This window comes from Asparagus officinalis, chromosome 7 (assembly GCF_001876935.1).
Source record: "Asparagus officinalis chromosome 7, Aspof.V1, whole genome shotgun sequence".
In the NCBI taxonomy this organism is placed as follows: Eukaryota; Viridiplantae; Streptophyta; class Magnoliopsida; order Asparagales; family Asparagaceae; genus Asparagus; species Asparagus officinalis.
The window spans coordinates 45,556,748-45,574,775 of NC_033800.1; the positions used below are offsets into that span (position 1 = coordinate 45,556,748).

The window sequence follows — 18,028 nt, forward strand, 5'->3', positions numbered from 1 at the left end:
AGCAAGAAGAGAAGGACTTCTTTTTGGGATCTTATACCAATTGTGGTTGAAAATTGTGTCGAGGAACCAAACCAAACGCCGATCAAAGAGGGCCAAAACCAATCAATATCAATGCACAAACAAAACACCAATTTTAACATGGTTCGGCAATTGCCTACGTCCACGGGGAAAGAAGGGGATGGGGTTTTCACTAATAGAGAAGAAGAGTACAACTTGAGATTACAAATCACTCGAAGGAACAAACTAATCTCACCAACAAAGCTCTTAATCTCTCTAAATAAACCCTAATCAAATCACTCGAAGGAACAAACTAATCTCACCAACAAAGCTCTTAATCTCTCTAAATAAACCCTAATCAGATAGCTCAGAAAATACCTCTTTTCTGTACTCCAAATATCCCAAACTCTTACCTTAAGAAACCCTAGAACGTGTATTGGTATTTATACAAACACCAAAACCAAATAAGAACAGGAAAACAATTCTGGGCCTGACCCGTTACGCGGTTGACCACCACGGTCGACCGCGACCAACAAACAAAACCTAGAAACTCTTACAGGGTCTGGCGGTCGACCGCGACAAACGACAGAGCTCAAATTCGCCTACAGGGTCTCGCAATCGATCACGGCGGTCGACCATGCCAAATCCAGACTCCTCCTAGAGTCTGTGCACGTTTGCGGACTACTGGCCTTGCGCCGTGGTCGACCGCACAGCTCCCAAACTGACTCCTGCGGATTCCAACACCTGTTCTTCATCGAAATTTCTCGCGGTTTCTTCAATTCTCCACATCGGTGAAGTTTCTACCAAAACTGAGCCGACACCAACCAAGCCAAATGCCTCACTTGCTGCTTCTTAATCCTCAACAAGTCGAGACCCAAACGGGAGTGCGAACACTCACCCAAACGTCGGATCTACTCACCAAATCGGCTGTATCATAAAGACTGTCTACGTATCCTCTTGCTCAAGGAATCTAGCCTTCACGTAGTTCACCCAAACGGCCTCCAAAGGTCCTCAATCAAATAGAAAAGTCTGTAACTTTTCCCTAATATCGCTAACGGATCTGTAACTGATAGCGGCCCCAAACTGATACAAATCAAACACCTCCATCTAAGGTGAACCAATGGCCGTATTCAAAACATGTCCACCAGCTGCAACCGAATCCAAAGCCAATCCATCATCTGCATGTGCCACCTTAGTTGGAATCCCAAATGACGCAGTATGATCTGGAGTATTTGGAATAAGTTTCACCCAATGTGAAGTAGCATCACCCTCCACCTGATGCGATATCCAAATGAACTGATCAACACTCTCCACCTGCTGAGAGTCAAAAGTGACATTCCTGTTCAGAACAAAATTAGAAGCTCCCAAACGATAATCAAATGAACCTCCGAATCCCAAACGCGCAATCGGATCAAATCTCACATCCTCGATGTGACCAAATGCTGGGTAACCAGATATCTGACGCCAACCAAAATCTAAAGTAGCTCCACCAGATCCAATAACTCCTAATGCAGCAGTCGGCGACCTATGACTAAGATGACCCAAATATGTCGAAACTCCAGAACCAGAACCAATGCTCGATAACCAACGCCGATCCTCCTCCAGAAAGGAACGACCCATCGAAACTGTCATCTCATCTCGTCGCCCCAAAGTCTCCACATCAATGAAGTGTTTCAAGTTGCCATGAGCTCCGCACAAATGTAAGAAATGACCCCTACCATAGCTAGAACATCGAGTTACCTTTCTGCCAATACACTTCTTCCAATTGTTGTTGACTTCTAGGACTTTACAACAATGGGAACTGGTCGCGACCCAATAATACCTAAAACAACCACCAACTGTGGAAACTACAAAACGATTACCTCCCAATGATGTCTCCTTGGAAGGCCCCCAAATGTCTGACTGAACACCTCCTAAAAGACCCCTCGCTCGATGGATAGAAGTGTCAAACTCCACCACAGTCTTGCTCATCCCAATGTTCTCAAAGAACTTCCATCTGCAGGTCAAAGCACTCCTCAATAACCTATGCACGGCATCACCAATCAAATACCCCAGAACCAAACTACGCCACAATCTAGCCAAATCCAATGAAGTCGTCAGAGCTCTATCAATCACCGTGCTCCCAAGCAAATAGTATAAGTTACTCCTTCTGACGCCCATCATCACAATCATGGATCCAAATGTAACCTTCAAACATGCATCTGCCAAGGTCACCCTATAGCCTGCTGCCTTCAAAGCTCCAAGTAAAATGATATTCTTCTTTAACTGAGGAACAAACCTCACTCCAACCAACTCCTGAATCACTCTGTCACTCATCCTAATCCGAACGGTGCTAATACCACCAATAGGGCATTCATGATCATTACTCATGAGCACAAAATCCCCTCTTTCCAACTCCTGAAAGCTGGAGAACCAATCTCTCTTAGGGAAAATATGGTATGTAGCACCCGAGTCCAACATCCACTCTGTAGAGTAGGTAACACAAACTGACGGCAGTGCAGATAATGAGTAGCCCGAAGAATCCGAATCTGAATCGTTGCCATTAGCCTTGACAACATTCACCTTTGAAGCCTGAGTAGCTTTTCCCTTATTCTTCCCGGCTTGATCATTCAACTTTAGACATTCAGCTTTCCAATGTCCATCTTCTTTACAAAAAGCACACTGATTCCTACGAATTTTAAGATGTGCCCCTCTAGACTGTGACCTTCTACCTCGGTTTGGACCCTTTGCTCTTGCAACCAATGCTCTCGCTACTGGCTCAATAGAAGTCTTATTGTCCTTCTTCCTAAGTTGGTAGTTCACTAATGTAGCGGTGACCTCACTATATGAAAGAGATGTCTTCCCATTAATAAGAGTAAGGACAAACGTCTCGTATTCCTCGCCGGGCAAGGAACTCAACAATAGCAACGTCTTGTCCTCATCTTCAACAATGACATCTACATTCGCCAAATCTGCAAGAAGCTTCGTGTAGTGGTTCATGTGATCACTAATGGATGTCCTCTTCTTCAATTGGAAGCGATAAAGCCTCCTCTGCTCTTCATCAAGTACTTGCTCTCTAGGATTTCCCAAATCTTCTTAGCTGAAGTCTCATTCATCACATCATATTTTAGATCTTGAGTGAGACAAAGACCTAATCACACCACACGCTGTCCGATTCATCTTTTTGCAAACCTTCTCATCAATGTCGTCCGGTTTCCCGTCCAAGTCCAACGTATCTTCCAAATTCTGCGCATTGAGCGCATCCAAGACTTCGCATCGCCAAAGTCCAAAATTATTAGTGCCATTGAACTTCTACACGTCAATCTTCATCGAGTGGGTACTCAAACTTTGGACAATCTTCACACCTGAAGAACCACCCTCAACTCCCTCTTTCTCGGCCATAATCCTTAACACACCAACAACCAATGCAGAAACAAACGAAGAATAGATCCAAAATTAAGAAAAGAAAGCAGCTTTACCAAAAAAGATCTCACCTTTCTCACCAACTGAAATCCTAGACGAGCTTCCCAAATCGATCTACTCCTCCAAATAGCCCAAGCGTAGCCCGAGCTCTGATACCAATTGTTGGGATCTTATACCAATTGTGGTTGAAAACTGTGTCGAGGAACCAAACCAAACGCCGATCAAAGAGGGCCAAAACCAACCAATAACAATGCACAAACAAAACATCAATTTTAACGTGGTTCGGCAATTGTCTACGTCCACGGGGTAAGAAGGGGATGAGGTTTCCACTAATAGAGAAGAAGAGTACAACTTGAGATTATAAATCACTCGAAGGAACAAACTAATCTCACCAACAAAGCCCTTAATCTCTCCAAATAAACTCTAATCACATAGCTCAGAAAATACCTCTTTTCTGTGCTCCAAATATCCCAAACTCTTGCCTTAAGAAACCCTAGAACGTGTATTGGTATTTATACAAACACCAAAACCAAATAAGAACAGGAAAACAATTATGGGCCTGACCCGTTATGCGGTCGACCGCCACAGTCGACCGCGACTAACAAACAAAACCTGGAAACTCTTACAGGGTCTGACGGTCGACCGCGGCGGTCGACCGTGACAAACGACAGAGGTCAAATTCGCCTACAGGGTCTCACGGTCGACCGCGCCAAATCCAGACTCCTCCCAGAGTCTGTGCACGTTTGCGATCGACCGGCCCTGCGCCGCGAACGATCGCACAGCTCCCAAACTGACTCCTGCGGATCCCAACACCTGTTCTTCATCGAAATTTCTCGCGGTTTTTTCACTTCTGGCTTCTCGAAGGCGCGTTCTGAAATCTGACAGCCAATGATCTCAGTGACTATGTAGCCCCCCATAAGGCTGTCGTCCTCCGGGGAGACATAGCTGAAAGAGATCCTTTGGGAATGTCAGAGAGATTTCTAATCCAAAATAAGATCCACCGTCCTCCAACTTGAGATAAAGTAAATGGGGAACCCAGGGAAAAAAAATACAAAGTCAATATGGTAATTAAGCTAAGAAATCATGTGAATGTAAATTATAACATTTAAGGGATCTAATTTCACGTGAGCTTAGAAAAAGATGGTCGTCCAGATCTAGAAGCTACGGAAAAAAGAAAAAGAAAAAGAGTTTGGCTTTGTTAGTTCTTTTTACTTATAATTTGGGTAGGAAAACAAAAATCACCAAAAATGGGGATTAATTTACCCAAGTGTTAACTGAAAAAACAACCTTATCCTCCTAATATTAAAGTTGCTGGATTTGGATAATGTAAAATCTAAATTTGGATAAGTTTTAAGCAAATTTACAACAATCTAGGATCACCAAAATTTAGGGATTAGATTATCCAAGTATCAATTAAAATGCCACCTCATCCTCTTGATATGAAGTTCATAATTATTACATTTGGATAATGTAATTTCTAAATTTAGAAGGGGAAAAGAACTTTCCAACCAAATATACACCAAGTCACAAAAGTTTTCAAAAAAAGTTCATACAGGACGTGATTTGAAAATAAGAACATTTCTTTTTTGAATAATAATTTCTTTTAACATTTCTTTTTTCAATAATAATTTCTTTAACCTAAGTTAATTGCATAGCTCAAGTGAATGATATTTGTTTTACCGTGATAAATAGAAATTAAAAGCCGCTTGAATATTTTTAATATTGAACTCAAATTGACTCTTGCAAAAACTATATTATGAAACTCACATCTCATCTGGCTATTTATGTTTTTTTGAGAAATTAATAAAAAGACGTGATTGAAAATTGAAACTGAATCTTGATTTTAATTAAACTATAACACATACATAATTACAATCATTAGACACCACCAACAACAATAAGAGTAAAATAAACCCATGGGTCCAAAAGAAAGTACTAAAATCAAACCAATGGATTACTAAACCCTTAAAAAAATAAACACAAAACAACAACAAAAAGCGCCCAGTGCACATGGGAAGATTATAGGAATTGACTTGGCTTAGTTATTAACCTCATTAGCTGTGTGGATAAGATCAGGTGAATCATTGCATAGTTGTTTTTGACTCAGCTTCCTTTGTCCTACCAAAATTAGAACCCCAACCCCCCCCCCCCCCCCCCCAAAAAAAAAAAAAAGTTGTTTTTTTCCTAAAAATTGACAAAATTAGCACTATAAATAGACAATACAGGGCTTACTTCGTAAATTGATCTGTCTTAAGTTAAACACGATAATAATAAATTAAAATAAAACATGACGGTTACAACTATAAACTATTATGGATATATCTTTGCTGTTAACAAAAAAATATTTAAATTCCATAAAAAACGAGTTTAAAAAGAATAAAAATCATTGGAGAGAACCCTTTTTTCCTTCTCTTGTTTTTTTTTAATTATAAAAAAGAGAAGATAGAGATAGTCGGGGACACCAAAGCCAATCAAATTGCTGCGTATTTTCCCTGCATTCTCATGAGAATTTTGTGACCAACCTCAATATTTGTACCCATTTCTCACCGAACTTCAAACTTTGAGACCCATTTCTTTCTTCTTCTTCCTCTTTCATTGAGAGAGAGAAAGAGGAGGAAATGGGAAAGCTTTCTATTGGGTTTCTGGGCCTCACAGAACTCTTCGTGAGCACATTAGTTCATGTTCTATTTGGGTTTTATATATTCAGCACCGCAGTTGCTTCAGACTTGTCACAATCTCTTACAGTGGGGTTTAAGCCCATGAATCACGATGTGGGACTAAAAGAGGAGGTGGGTAAAAGAAAAGATTCAATCTTGGAGGGTTCTTCACCTTTTCCAGCGCAGCCTCCCATTGTGTTGGTCCACGGGATCTTTGGATTTGGGAAAGGGGTATGGATTTTGATCTGGTTTTTGTTCCATTTTTTGTGATTTTAGTGACATTGTTTTAATTTGGGATTTCTTTTGGTGATTTGGGTTCTCAGAGGCTTGGAGGGCTTTCTTATTTTGCTGGAGCAGAGAAGAAAGATGACAGGGTTCTTGTGCCTGATTTGGGTTCATTAAGTAGCATACATGATAGGTATGATGATGATAACTGTTATTTTTTTGTTGAAATGTCTTGTTTTTCAAATTACAAGGATGGGTTTTTTTTTGTTTTAATGATGTTTTCAAATGTATAATTCGGTTTTGGGGGATTAATAAGACAAATTGAAATTTAAGATTTTAATGGTTTCAGGGCGCGCGAATTGTTCTATTACTTGAAGGGAGGGAAGGTGGATTATGGAGAGGAGCACAGCAGAATTTGTGGGCATTCGAGATTTGGGAGAAATTATGATCAAGGTTAGTGAACACAAAAGTTGGTCAAACATGGCCTATGCCATTTTAAAATAAAAATAAAAATTAACAGTGTTAATTAAAATGGGTATTTGAATAATGCTGAGCTAAGGCCTGATTTCAGGGAATTATCCTGAATGGGATGAGCACCATCCAATTCATTTCGTTGGGCACTCGGCTGGAGCTCAAGTTATTCGAGTATTGCAGCAAATGCTAGCCGATAAGGTACTAAAATTCACACATTTTTCTTCCATTTTTTATTTTCAGAGTTCAGAGTGTTAAGTTTGAGCTATACATTGACTATATTTTGAATACAGACCTTTGAAGGCTATGACAACACTAATGAGGATTGGGTATTGAGTGTCACTTCTCTAAGTGGAGCTCTAAATGGAACTACAAGAACATATTTTGATGGAATGCAGTGAGTAAACTGAAGTCCCATGCTTTTATTATTGAATTTTGATTTATTTTCCAATATGAAATTTGATCAATATTGGCTTTCTTTAGGCCAGATGATGGGAGATCAATGAAATCAATATGCCCAATATGAAATTTGATCAATATTGGCTTTCTTTAGGCCAGATGATGGGAGATCAATGAAATCAATATGCCTTCTTCAGCTCTGTCGACTGATGATGGGAGATCAATGAAATCAATATGCCTTCTTCAGCTCTGTCGACTAGGAGTCATCGTCTACGACTGGCTCGATATATCATGGCTCAAAAATTACTACAATTTTGGGTTTGATCATTATGAAATGGGATGGAGAAAGACTGGAATTTTGGGCCTTGTCGATCTTCTCTTAGGAAATAGTGGCCCATTTGCTTCAGGAGATTGGATTCTTCCTGATCTTACAATACAAGGCTCTATGAATTTGAATTCGAATCTTCGTACTTTTCCCAGTACATTTTATTTCAGTTATGCAACTAAGAGGACAAGGAAGTTTATGGGATTCACAGTTCCTTCGAGCTTGTTAGGAATCCATCCTATGCTCTTTCTTCGAGTTTTGCAGATGAGCCAATGGAGATACCCCTCCAATGTATCACTACCTTATAAAGGGTATAGGTGAGTATTTTTGTGATACAAACCATGAAGTTCTTTTATGAGTACTTCTGAGGGATACTGATGTGAGGGTATTTTGAAATTGTAACAGGGATGAAGATTGGGAAGATAATGATGGTGCTCTCAATACGATATCAATGACTCACCCTCGTCTACCAAGTGAACACCCGAGTCACTTTGTTCATCATGATTCAGAATGCCATCCTTTGACACCGGGCATCTGGTATGAACTCACTTTACACTGTCATTAATATTTAATGTTATTCTTCATAAGTGAATAAACATTTGATTTTTTGAGTCACTCATTAACTTCATCTTTGCAAAATTTATCCTGAAATTTTCGTGAAAACTTATCTGGCATAAGCGATAGTGTTCATCACTAAGCTTGGTAATACTCCTTCATTTTTCAGGTACTATAAGATTATTGAAGCCGATCACATCTTTTTTGTTATAAATCGAGAGAGAGCAGGAGTTCAGTTTGATCTTCTATATGATAGCATCTTCCAGCGGTGTAGAAAACATGTATTTAGAAAAGCCCCTCCAACCGTACCAAATCAAAGCAGCTAATCAGCACCGGGATTTTACTTACTTGAATTGTACAAGTAAAATTGAGTTATATCAAGTAGACAGTCTATTTGTGCATCAATAACATCGAATAGTTTTTTGGATTTGATATTGAAATAGATATTTTCGGTAGTCATACGTGTACATACATTTTTTCGTTTTTTTTTTCATAAATGATGTCGAAATGTTTATTGCAACAATTTGTAACGGAACCAAAGAATATGTTTGATTTACCTATGAGATTGACGGATGCTTAAGAATGTCTGACATACTTTTGTATGGTAATCTAGTAAGGAGATAAATTATGGGGCTTATACACCAGTTTATTTTGTAGGTTTTTTTGCCTTTTCTTTTTAAATTTCTTTTTTAATAACTAAGGAGAACCTGTTATTTACCCGGAAATTTCTTTTTCTTTTAAGAACTAAGAAGATGAAAAATGTCTCTTAATACAATGTTGCCTTGTTTTGAACCAGATCACTAGCAAGTTATCTATCGACGTCTTTGAACACCATTTACAGTGTGAATCTTGCTAAGAATATATTTGACGCTTGCTATGATGATAGACGCTGAAAGTAATTATCATCTCTTGCTTTCTCTTTTCAATTCTCATTAAAAGAAACATGGGTCGGTGTTACGTAGGCTATCCACATGTATCAAAGAAATCAAAGAAAATCTTCTGCTCTTTGAATATATATCTTTCTCTCTCTTTTAATCTTTTTACTTCATGTGAACAAATGAAAAATTGAGCCTACTAGTTCAAAGTCCTTTGTCCTTTGCTTACACTCTTCAATTATAGAAGATATGTCCATTATTAGCCTACCCTTTGTGCCTCCCCTAGGCCTGTCCATCCGGGCCGGTCCGGGCCCGGGCCCGGAAAATTACAAATAAAAAATAATAAAAACAAATTCTTTATTAATAATTAATAAATCATTTACAAATTACAAGTACAAATTTATTTTGGAATTCATCGTATCACAATAGATAAGTACATCCCAACTAGGTTGGCACCTACTCACCTATATCACTATTATTTGTAACTATTTCTAAAATAATTTTTTACATATTTTAAGCTAAGATATAAAAATTATAATTTGATTAATATTATTTATTCTTTATATCTATCTGCTAGTCCCAATTCTTCAAATTTATCTTCAATTCCAGCCATCCGATCGATGCCTTGCGTTCGCTTCTCGTACCTCCACTAATCTTGTAAGCACATCACCGCTTGTACAGTATACGGATCTAAGCATGTCCTGTGGTCGTCGATCAAATGTTTTGTTGTGCTGAAGGCGGATTCCAAAGCTACCGTCGAAACCTGCACTGTTAGTAAGTCACGAACCATGGTGGAAAGTATAGGATATGAAACTGATCCGTATACTTTTCACCATTGCAAAATATCTAAAGCGTTTCCTTGACATTTAACTAAAGAAGCAGATAAATATTCATCTATTTCAGAAACCTTCAATGATGACGATTTTAACTAAAGAAGCAGATAAATATTCATCTATTTCAGAAACCTTCAATGATGACGATCCAAGTCCAGATCCACCAGTTAGCTCAGCTACCATTGCATACCTATCAAAACTTACACTTTTACCTCGGGATGAGCTCGAAGAAACCGAAGTTGTAGACTGTTGTGTAGCTACACCATGTCTAGCTGCATACTCATTATATAAGATTTGAAAATAATTTCTAATAGCTAAATGATGAATAGTAGCATTAAGGGTGGTTCCATCATCTAAGTCTATAATCTGATTACCATACAAGGATTGTAACAAACTTCGAAGGCCAATATCCTTCAAGCATGGATCAATAAGAACCCCCAAACCAAAAATATGAGGAATAGGCCTAAAGTACTTATTAAATTTGCTCTCCATTTGAAAAATCATAGGTCCAAAAGTATCATCCATACGAAATTTCCCAAAAAAAATTTGAATATTTAAAATTTGTAAAGCAGCTAAAGTAATGGTTGGATAATAACAGCCAGATAATAACATTGTAGCATCATAAAAAACTTGTAACATTTCATTTAAATTACATATAATTGTCCATTCATCTTCAGTTATTCCATAAGTGCTACCAGAACTAGAACTAGAAGCATAATAGTTTATAAAATCAGTTATAATGTCTTTATATTCTATTGCTACACTTAACATTGCATAGGTGGAATTCCACCTATGGTCAACATCTTTTGGAATTAGTCTAGGCTTTACATTTTTTCTTTTACAAAATTGTTTCCATCTTTTAAGTCTTTGTTCAGAAGCATTATGCATATAAGCAACTGTTCTAACCTTTTCTATCATGAGTTTAATTTCAGTAAATGCACTTTGAACAATTAAATTTAAAATATGACAGATACACATAATATGAAAAAGATCACCATGACATGACAATGATAAAGTTGATCTGATAAAATCAACTGCTACATTGTTATTACTTGCATTATCTAGTGAAAGAGAAAATATTCTTTCTGAAATTTCTAATTTCATAAGTTCTTCAATTATTAAATTTGCAACATTAATACCAGTATGTGACTCTTCTATTGCAATAAAAGAAATAACTCTTTTAAACATTTGCCAATTTTCATCAATCCAGTGTGCTGTGATACATAAATATCCAGTTTGTGCTCTAGATGTCCAAATATCAGAAGTTAAAGAAAATTTACAGTTTAAATTTTTAAAATAAGAAATTATTTTTCCTTGTTCCTCCTGATAATATTTTAAAATATCACGTTGACAGGTTTGACGAGAAATTTTTTTAAATGCAGGATAAAAACCATCTCTAAACATATCTTCAAATTCATCATCTTTTACTAATTTAAAAGGAATGTTTTTAAGAATGATAAACCTGATTACGCATTTTCTGGCTCTGGCAGCGTCATAGTTCCAACTACCGAGACTATCAGAAGAGGAGGATTAAGAAATCATAGATTGTCGGATATCACCTTGAGGATCTGGCCTTTGTTGTGTTTATCTAAATGGCGTTTGAGGTGGTTGGTGCCGCTCTTATGATGAGCTTGAAAAATCTTACCGCACAACGCACACTTAGCCTTCTGGGTGATGATCCTATCGTGTTCATCCTTGGTGACATCGATCTTCTCGTAAAAATTCCACACATCGGATCTTGGCCTTTTAGGAGCTCTTAGTGCAGATTCGTCGCCACCGGATTCGGGATTAACTTTGGTAGGAGTAGACCCAGTAGGAGGACTCATTTCAAGATCGGGAGATAGGTTTTGCTCTTCATAATCAGATCCGGAAGCCATTTGATGAAAGGATTAGAAAGTATAAGAGAGTATAAGAGTATAAGAGAGTATAAGAGTAAAAGAGAGAAGTAGATGACTTTTGGTGTGGAGAAAACAAATAAAACCCCCCTCTATTTATAGAACCAGCCCCCTAAGCAAATGACCAAAATAACCTCACAAAATAGCCATTTTTTGACCGTTTTTGGGGACAAAACGGTCAAAAGACCGTTTATGGCCGTTATGGCCGGGCCGGGTCGGCCCGGCCCGGCCCGGCCCGGCCGTTTTGCAGCAGCACACGGTCACTCTTATGATCGTTGTGGCGGCAACGGTCACCAATGGTGACCAGTTGCCACGCCGGGCCGGGCGTCCGGGCCCGGCTGGCTACGGCCGGATTTTTGCCGCGGCGCCGCCCTGTTCCGGGCGGGCGCCGCTGAGGCAGCCCGAACCCGGGCCCGGAACCCGGCCAGGCCCGGGCCGGGCTCCGAGCCGGGCCCGGGCCCGCGGGCTTTTTGGACAGGCCTAGCCTCCCCCAACCACTAGAATTGGAGTAATCTATAAGCCATGCATTTATCAAATTGGTCCCATATTCCATTAGAGAAACAATTTAAGGCTGAAATAATCATGGTTGCTTTAAGTCCAATCATTATAACGCAAAGTAGGGAGTAGAATATCACATGCTAGATTTCTCGCGGAAGCAAAAGCTCGTGATATTTATTGTTTTAAAGCATAGAGGTTGGAAAGCTTGGCAGTTTGAGGTATGTGCAAGTTGAGTCCAACTTGAACACTGCATAATTATGAAAAACAACTATCGATTAGGTAAGAAACAAAAGCGTAAGTTCTTGAAGTTGTTACATTTTGAAGGCTAGAAAGCTTTTAGATAATTTAACGTGTCACAAATGTCCAGTGAACAGTACTAGACGAACGTAGGTTCAAAAAGCCTCAAAATATACAAGTCACATGTCGAAGGCTAGACTATATACTCAAAATAAAGGAGGGGAAAAGTCAAATCTATAATTGTATGGTTAAATTGAAAAATAATTCTTCAGAGCGTTACTATGCTTGCACTTCAATATCCTGTGTGTTCTGCGACAACAACTTAAAAGTCCAAATTTGCATCTTGATCTTGATATTATGACTTCTCTGTTGGTTAAGTACTTTCAAGTAACAAACGCAATATGCCCAAAAAATTTATTAATTGCAAGAAAAAAAATATACATCACGAAGAAGATAAGAAGTACAGTTGGAGAAATAAGTAAAAAACTTCAAAAAAACAAGACAAACTAATATAATTTTTTGAAACAATGTGTTAATCTATTACGAATGGACTATCTATTCTGGTGCAAGATAATGTTGTCATACCAAAAGGAAGATGATCGTACAATCAGACAACAAAGTGCATCTTTAAGTTTATTCTTCAAGATATACAAAGATAAAATGACATATTCTGTTGTGAGTTAATTATTTAATCATTATTAACATATCTCAAGAATAAGGTGGACAATTGCTGTAGTATGGAAAGGTTTTGCTTGTAGGCATTGGTTGACACTAAAGATCTTGAGGTCTACAACTACCACCTCCCTAGTTTGAGCTTGGAAATGGAATTTAAGCGCATGATTGTCTGATTGATCAGTGCAACTACCAGAATTGAAGGAAGAGAGGATTTTTTTTTTTTATAATTGAAAACATATCATTTTCCTATCGCTCTCTTGGTGTGGGCCTGCTGATTTTGGATAAATATTGATGTAACTCCTCAAATTTGTTGATACCATTCTCAAGCAATCAAGCTCCTCCATTTCTCGTTTTACAAATTATTAACTAGATGAAAAATAAGACACAATGATGCCGACACAATAAAACTCAACAGTGATTCTGATCTGAGCATTAACAAGTATCAACATATGATGTGGCATTAGATCACCGAGTTATTTGAATACGTTTATTTTTTAATGGAATTTGTTCCTTTGGAGTATCAAAAGGTCCCTGCGACTACACAAAAACTCTCCATGGATATCACATCAAAGATCTACACCATTGCATCAAAACTCCAAAGTTATAGTAAGGATTATAATTATATATTCTAAAGTTTCAAATGCTCAACACTAACATGACTAGCTACTCCATGTTTTTAGAAGGATCTTCCTTTCTCATTCAACATCTACTTCCTTCCAGCTTCCTGAATAAATCGAGTGAACCGATAGAAAAGAAAGCATGGAATAAATAGAAAGAGGGTAAAAGAAGCGCAAGTCATCGCATCACCTTCAATTATCTCCAATTTGGTAAAAGCTTCAAGTCAGTGAAAAGGAGGACAAGTTTAAGGTCTCAAGTAACTCCCTGTGCTTTCTTTCTCACCTAAAGGCCAAATGCCAAGCAAATATTCAGTAAACCAACACAAACCAAGATATGGTCACGTATCAATTCTCCTTTCCTTTCCCTTAGTCGGATAAGAATCACAACCCGCAAATAGATTTCAGTATTAACCAAACTTCATATGCTTAGAGTTCACATTGACACTTAAAAGATCAAACCCTCATGAGCATAAAGAAGAGGGGTGAAACTCATTCCCATATACTTCACTATATAGAAGACATGGACAGTACATAGAAGTCTATGAGGTTGAACAAACAAGAAGACATGAACAATACATAGAAGTCTATGAGGTTTTCTTTCGGAGAAAAGACCGTCTCTCTGAAAGAGGAACTACAATCTCAGAAATATTACTGAAGATGCCCCTGTCATATATATTATCTTTAACGACAACCTCCACATTCTGCAGTGGAGACTTACGGAAGAATAACCTCCATTTGCTCTCTTGAGCTTTTGCTTCTCTATTCATTGCATTTATGCTCGCCCTAACAGCAGCAGCGCTGGCTTTGGCTTCGTTCACCTTTCTCTTCCAGCTTATGTACTCTTGCCACTTATATGTCTATTCATTTACACAAGAAGAAGAATGCCCTTCATTAAGATAAAGCTAAGACTAGCGTTAGGAGGGAAGCATAAAGTATCCACTGGATCCAGTCCATGACATTAACTGTACAACAAAAGGGATATCAAGCCTTGGATCGATACGCAAATCACCAGGTACAACGATCTACGTCTTGATATCCCTTTGTTGCACGTTTGATGCCATGGATCCGGCCCACTGGATACTTTTTCTTAAGAAAGGATGGGCTAAAGGATAGAGAACTTACCTCGTTTGTAGTTGTATTTGTGAGGCAGAGATGGGCATGGTATCCAAAGAAGCCAACCAATAGCAAGGAGATGATGAATAGAAACACAATGAGAAGTAGTTGAGTGTTGTGTGAACTCAGCAACCACTGCAAAAGTTACATGTTCTGTTTTATCTATTAGAATGGAAATAATATGTTTATGTTTTCAGAAGATGGTATTCTTTCATTACCTGCACAACATGTGGAAATAAACCAGAAAATGACTTTTCAATGCCATAATAAACTGCGAAAAGAAAATCACGTGAAATGATGAGATGATGAGGTGATTGACCAAGAATGAATAAAAACGACAAAACAACATCCATGAGAATATCGAGTAGTTCAATAAGATACCCGTTAATATGTAAATAATGTTTCGCTCTTTCAACTGACTAGCAAGAATCAAGCCAAGGACAATTGCTCCATACAAACAGATCAAAAAGTGCCTGCCATGATTAAAAGAAATAGAAACAAAGCATCTTGAGGAGAGACGTCATCATCCAAAGGTCGGAAAAGGACATAATTTCAAAGACTGCTTCAAAAAATTAGAGGAATTTCATCCCTATGTTAAAGGGAAGAACTTGTGTGAATTTAGAAGGCATGTGAATTATGACAAGGAGGTCACAAGTTGCAAGCATGCCTAAACAAAAAATAATGAGAGAAATAACATTAGCAACTATTCAACATCAATTCTCAAGTCATAAATGATAGGATAACCCTATTAAATTCCAAAAAATTCAGAACGAAAGTAGTAGCCATTTTCTAACGCTTGTGTTATCATTAAAAATATTCATGTTTGCTTCTGCGAAACAAAGCCCAGAATATTGAGAATCTACTAAACACCTTTCTCTTTGACTCAGTGCTCACTTTGTACAAAGCAGCTGTTTGTTCACAGGAATTTGCTGTCATCTTCTAGGCTATTACTAGCAAAGCTAGACTATTTGAATCAAACTTCTGCATAAAGCAACATTTCCCTTTTAGAGCAAGATTCTCCTCAATTAATCCCATAGAAGATAACTATTATGATAAATAACAGCGGAAACAAATTTTAATTTGAAATGCATCTATACTCACCAAAGTAGAAAAGCCATAAAGTATCGGATGTTTTTCTCTCCTATGCAATTATTCTGCAATTAGAAGTAACAATAATCATCTTAACATCTTAATTGACTTGACAAATAGAAGTGAGAATCAAACACTGATTTATATGAATCGACTTATGCAGTGAAAATCTACCATCCAGCCACAATGGTGGTCAAATCGGGCAATGCATCGATCACAAATTCCGCAATGCTTAGACCTAGCGGGTCTGCATTCAAATGCCACTTCTGTCAGATCAAAAGACTGAAACAAGATGTAATAAGAACCATTGGACTAATAAAGTAACACGAACTTTGGAATTTTGCAAGTTCGACATTCCTTTTCCACATATATGATCTTATCATAAGGATAAGCAGATAGGTAATTTGATACATTTTCAGAATTCACAGTTCCTGGATCAGAGAAGCTAGTCAAGAGAAAGAGTATAATTCCCACACCGATTGCTAATATGCTCAAGTATCTGCAGCATGATATTGAATTAAAATTAAGTTAAATATAATTAGTTAAATATGGTTACAAGAAATAGTAAAGTCAAACTGTCTTTTATTTTACCTGTGCGATTCACAAACATAATAATTAGGAATATATCTGAAAGATGAGTTTACAATGATACCGTAAGTCACACCAAGTATGCCCAGATAAAATAGCTGCAATAAAGAACACACAAATTTCACGTATGATGTACACAAACCAAGAAGAATAAATAAGCTAGACGAAGCATACATATTCTACAAAACTCAGAAAAAATGACAGGACATCTGTAATGCTAAGTCTCAGCTAGCTGCACTGCATACAGGGAGGGAACAGATATATGTGATGGATCTGCCTTAAAATAATATAAATAGCATGTATATATATATATATATATATATATAATATATATATATATATATTATATATATATATAGTATATTATATATATAATATAATATATATAATATTATATATATATTAAATATATATATATATATATAGATATATATATTATAGGCCTCTTAGTTCCAATCAATCTCCAATATTCAATTAAGTCATATGGGGGGAAAAAGAAACGTTGCGGTGTTTGGGAGGCTTATTTTTGAAGCTTGTAAGTTATGCTTAGCTTTTAGTGGCTTTTATGATAAATTTTTAAAACATATATAATTGCAGGGGAGGGGGGGGGGGGGGAGGATGTCATTTACTCGTCGAAGCATAGGTTAGTTAGAATGAGCTTAATAGCTAGTTTTTGATAGTTGGGATCAACTGTTTAAACTGGGCTTAAAAGCGAGTTTATTTGATGTCACCAAACATGTTGATATGGAAAAGCTAGCTTAATACCTATTTTGATCAAAAAATAAGCTCCCCAAATATCATCTGAGTGTTTAACAATAAAACTTGAGTTTAGCAACAAAAATCCTTTAACTCCTTCAAGTATTAAATATACTATCACGTACTAGAAAAAGAATGGCTATTTATTTTACCATAGTTATACACTACATGTCAGTGTTATCAAAGTGCAAGGCGCAATATGGGGCACAAAGTCTCTTTACACGTACATGCGCAAGGCGCAATGCGATGCGCGCACACAAGTGAAGCGAGGCGCACACCACACATATAATTTTCAAGATGGTTATCAAGCACACAAGAGCATGTTCATATTTTCACATAAAAATATGTCAAGATAAACAATATATACTATGGAATCACAAAATAAGGTCTTAATTTCTAATGCTAATACATCCAACATAGAGCGAAGTGCATAAATTTTCAAATCAAAAGTCAAATCAAGACTATATTGACACGAACTCCTGAATCAGGCTATTAGAAAGCCTAACGGTTTTATTTTGCGTTTTGGGTATAAGTTATCGGGTATAAAGACCCGATTGAAATATTAAAGAATAACACTATATGTGGCTATGCCTGAAGCACGAGTCACTTGCGAGATGCAAAAGGCAATACTGCATTTGATGTGGGGCGCTTCGCCATTGCGCCACATCGCAGGACCCGTGAGGCGCAGTGATGAGCGCGCCTTTCAAAACAGTGGTACACAATACGTAGTGGGTCGTGGTATGAATTCAAATATGCAATTTGTTACTTAAAAAAATTAGATTCAGTTTTTTTTTTTTTTTTTTTTTTTGGGGGGGGGGGGG

At 37.5% G+C, this 18,028-nt stretch overlaps 2 protein-coding genes across 6 annotated transcripts in view; one reads left to right on the forward strand and one right to left on the reverse strand.

Annotated features, from left to right (window-relative positions):
* LOC109850134 (lipase-like) lies at positions 5,809–8,618 on the forward strand. Its single transcript, XM_020420062.1, has 8 exons — positions 5,809–6,287; positions 6,380–6,474; positions 6,631–6,734; positions 6,853–6,953; positions 7,046–7,149; positions 7,356–7,793; positions 7,882–8,013; positions 8,201–8,618. The coding sequence occupies exons 1-8, from the start codon at positions 6,018–6,020 to the stop codon at positions 8,355–8,357; spliced, it is 1,401 nt and encodes a 466-aa protein (XP_020275651.1). The 5' UTR covers positions 5,809–6,017; the 3' UTR covers positions 8,358–8,618.
* LOC109848117 (probable protein S-acyltransferase 17) overlaps positions 14,040–18,028 on the reverse strand; it is a 17,137-nt gene continuing 13,148 nt past the window's right edge. For 4 of the 5 annotated variants that reach the window (XM_020417455.1, XM_020417458.1, XM_020417456.1 and 1 more), the window contains 8 exons: positions 16,455–16,549; positions 16,195–16,362; positions 16,038–16,110; positions 15,876–15,928; positions 15,156–15,247; positions 14,993–15,045; positions 14,784–14,909; positions 14,040–14,518 (listed from right to left, as the gene is read on the reverse strand). In XM_020417455.1, coding sequence (XP_020273044.1) covers positions 14,246–14,518; positions 14,784–14,909; positions 14,993–15,045; positions 15,156–15,247; positions 15,876–15,928; positions 16,038–16,110; positions 16,195–16,362; positions 16,455–16,549 — 933 coding nt within the window. In that variant the 3' untranslated portion in view covers positions 14,040–14,245. Of the gene's footprint in view, positions 14,548–14,783; positions 14,910–14,992; positions 15,046–15,155; positions 15,248–15,875; positions 15,929–16,037; positions 16,111–16,194; positions 16,363–16,454; positions 16,550–18,028 lie in introns of all 5 variants that reach the window. The other variant, XM_020417459.1, reaches the window with a different exon arrangement.

Coding starts and splice junctions, on each gene's coding strand:
- LOC109850134 (XM_020420062.1), top strand. CDS start 6,018: ATGGGAAAGCTTTCTATTGGGTTTCTGGGCCTCACAGAACTCTTCGTG. Junction 6,475..6,630: donor TTAAGTAGCATACATGATAG/GTATGATGATGA, acceptor TAATGGTTTCAG/GGCGCGCGAATTGTTCTATT. Junction 7,794..7,881: donor CTACCTTATAAAGGGTATAG/GTGAGTATTTTT, acceptor AAATTGTAACAG/GGATGAAGATTGGGAAGATA.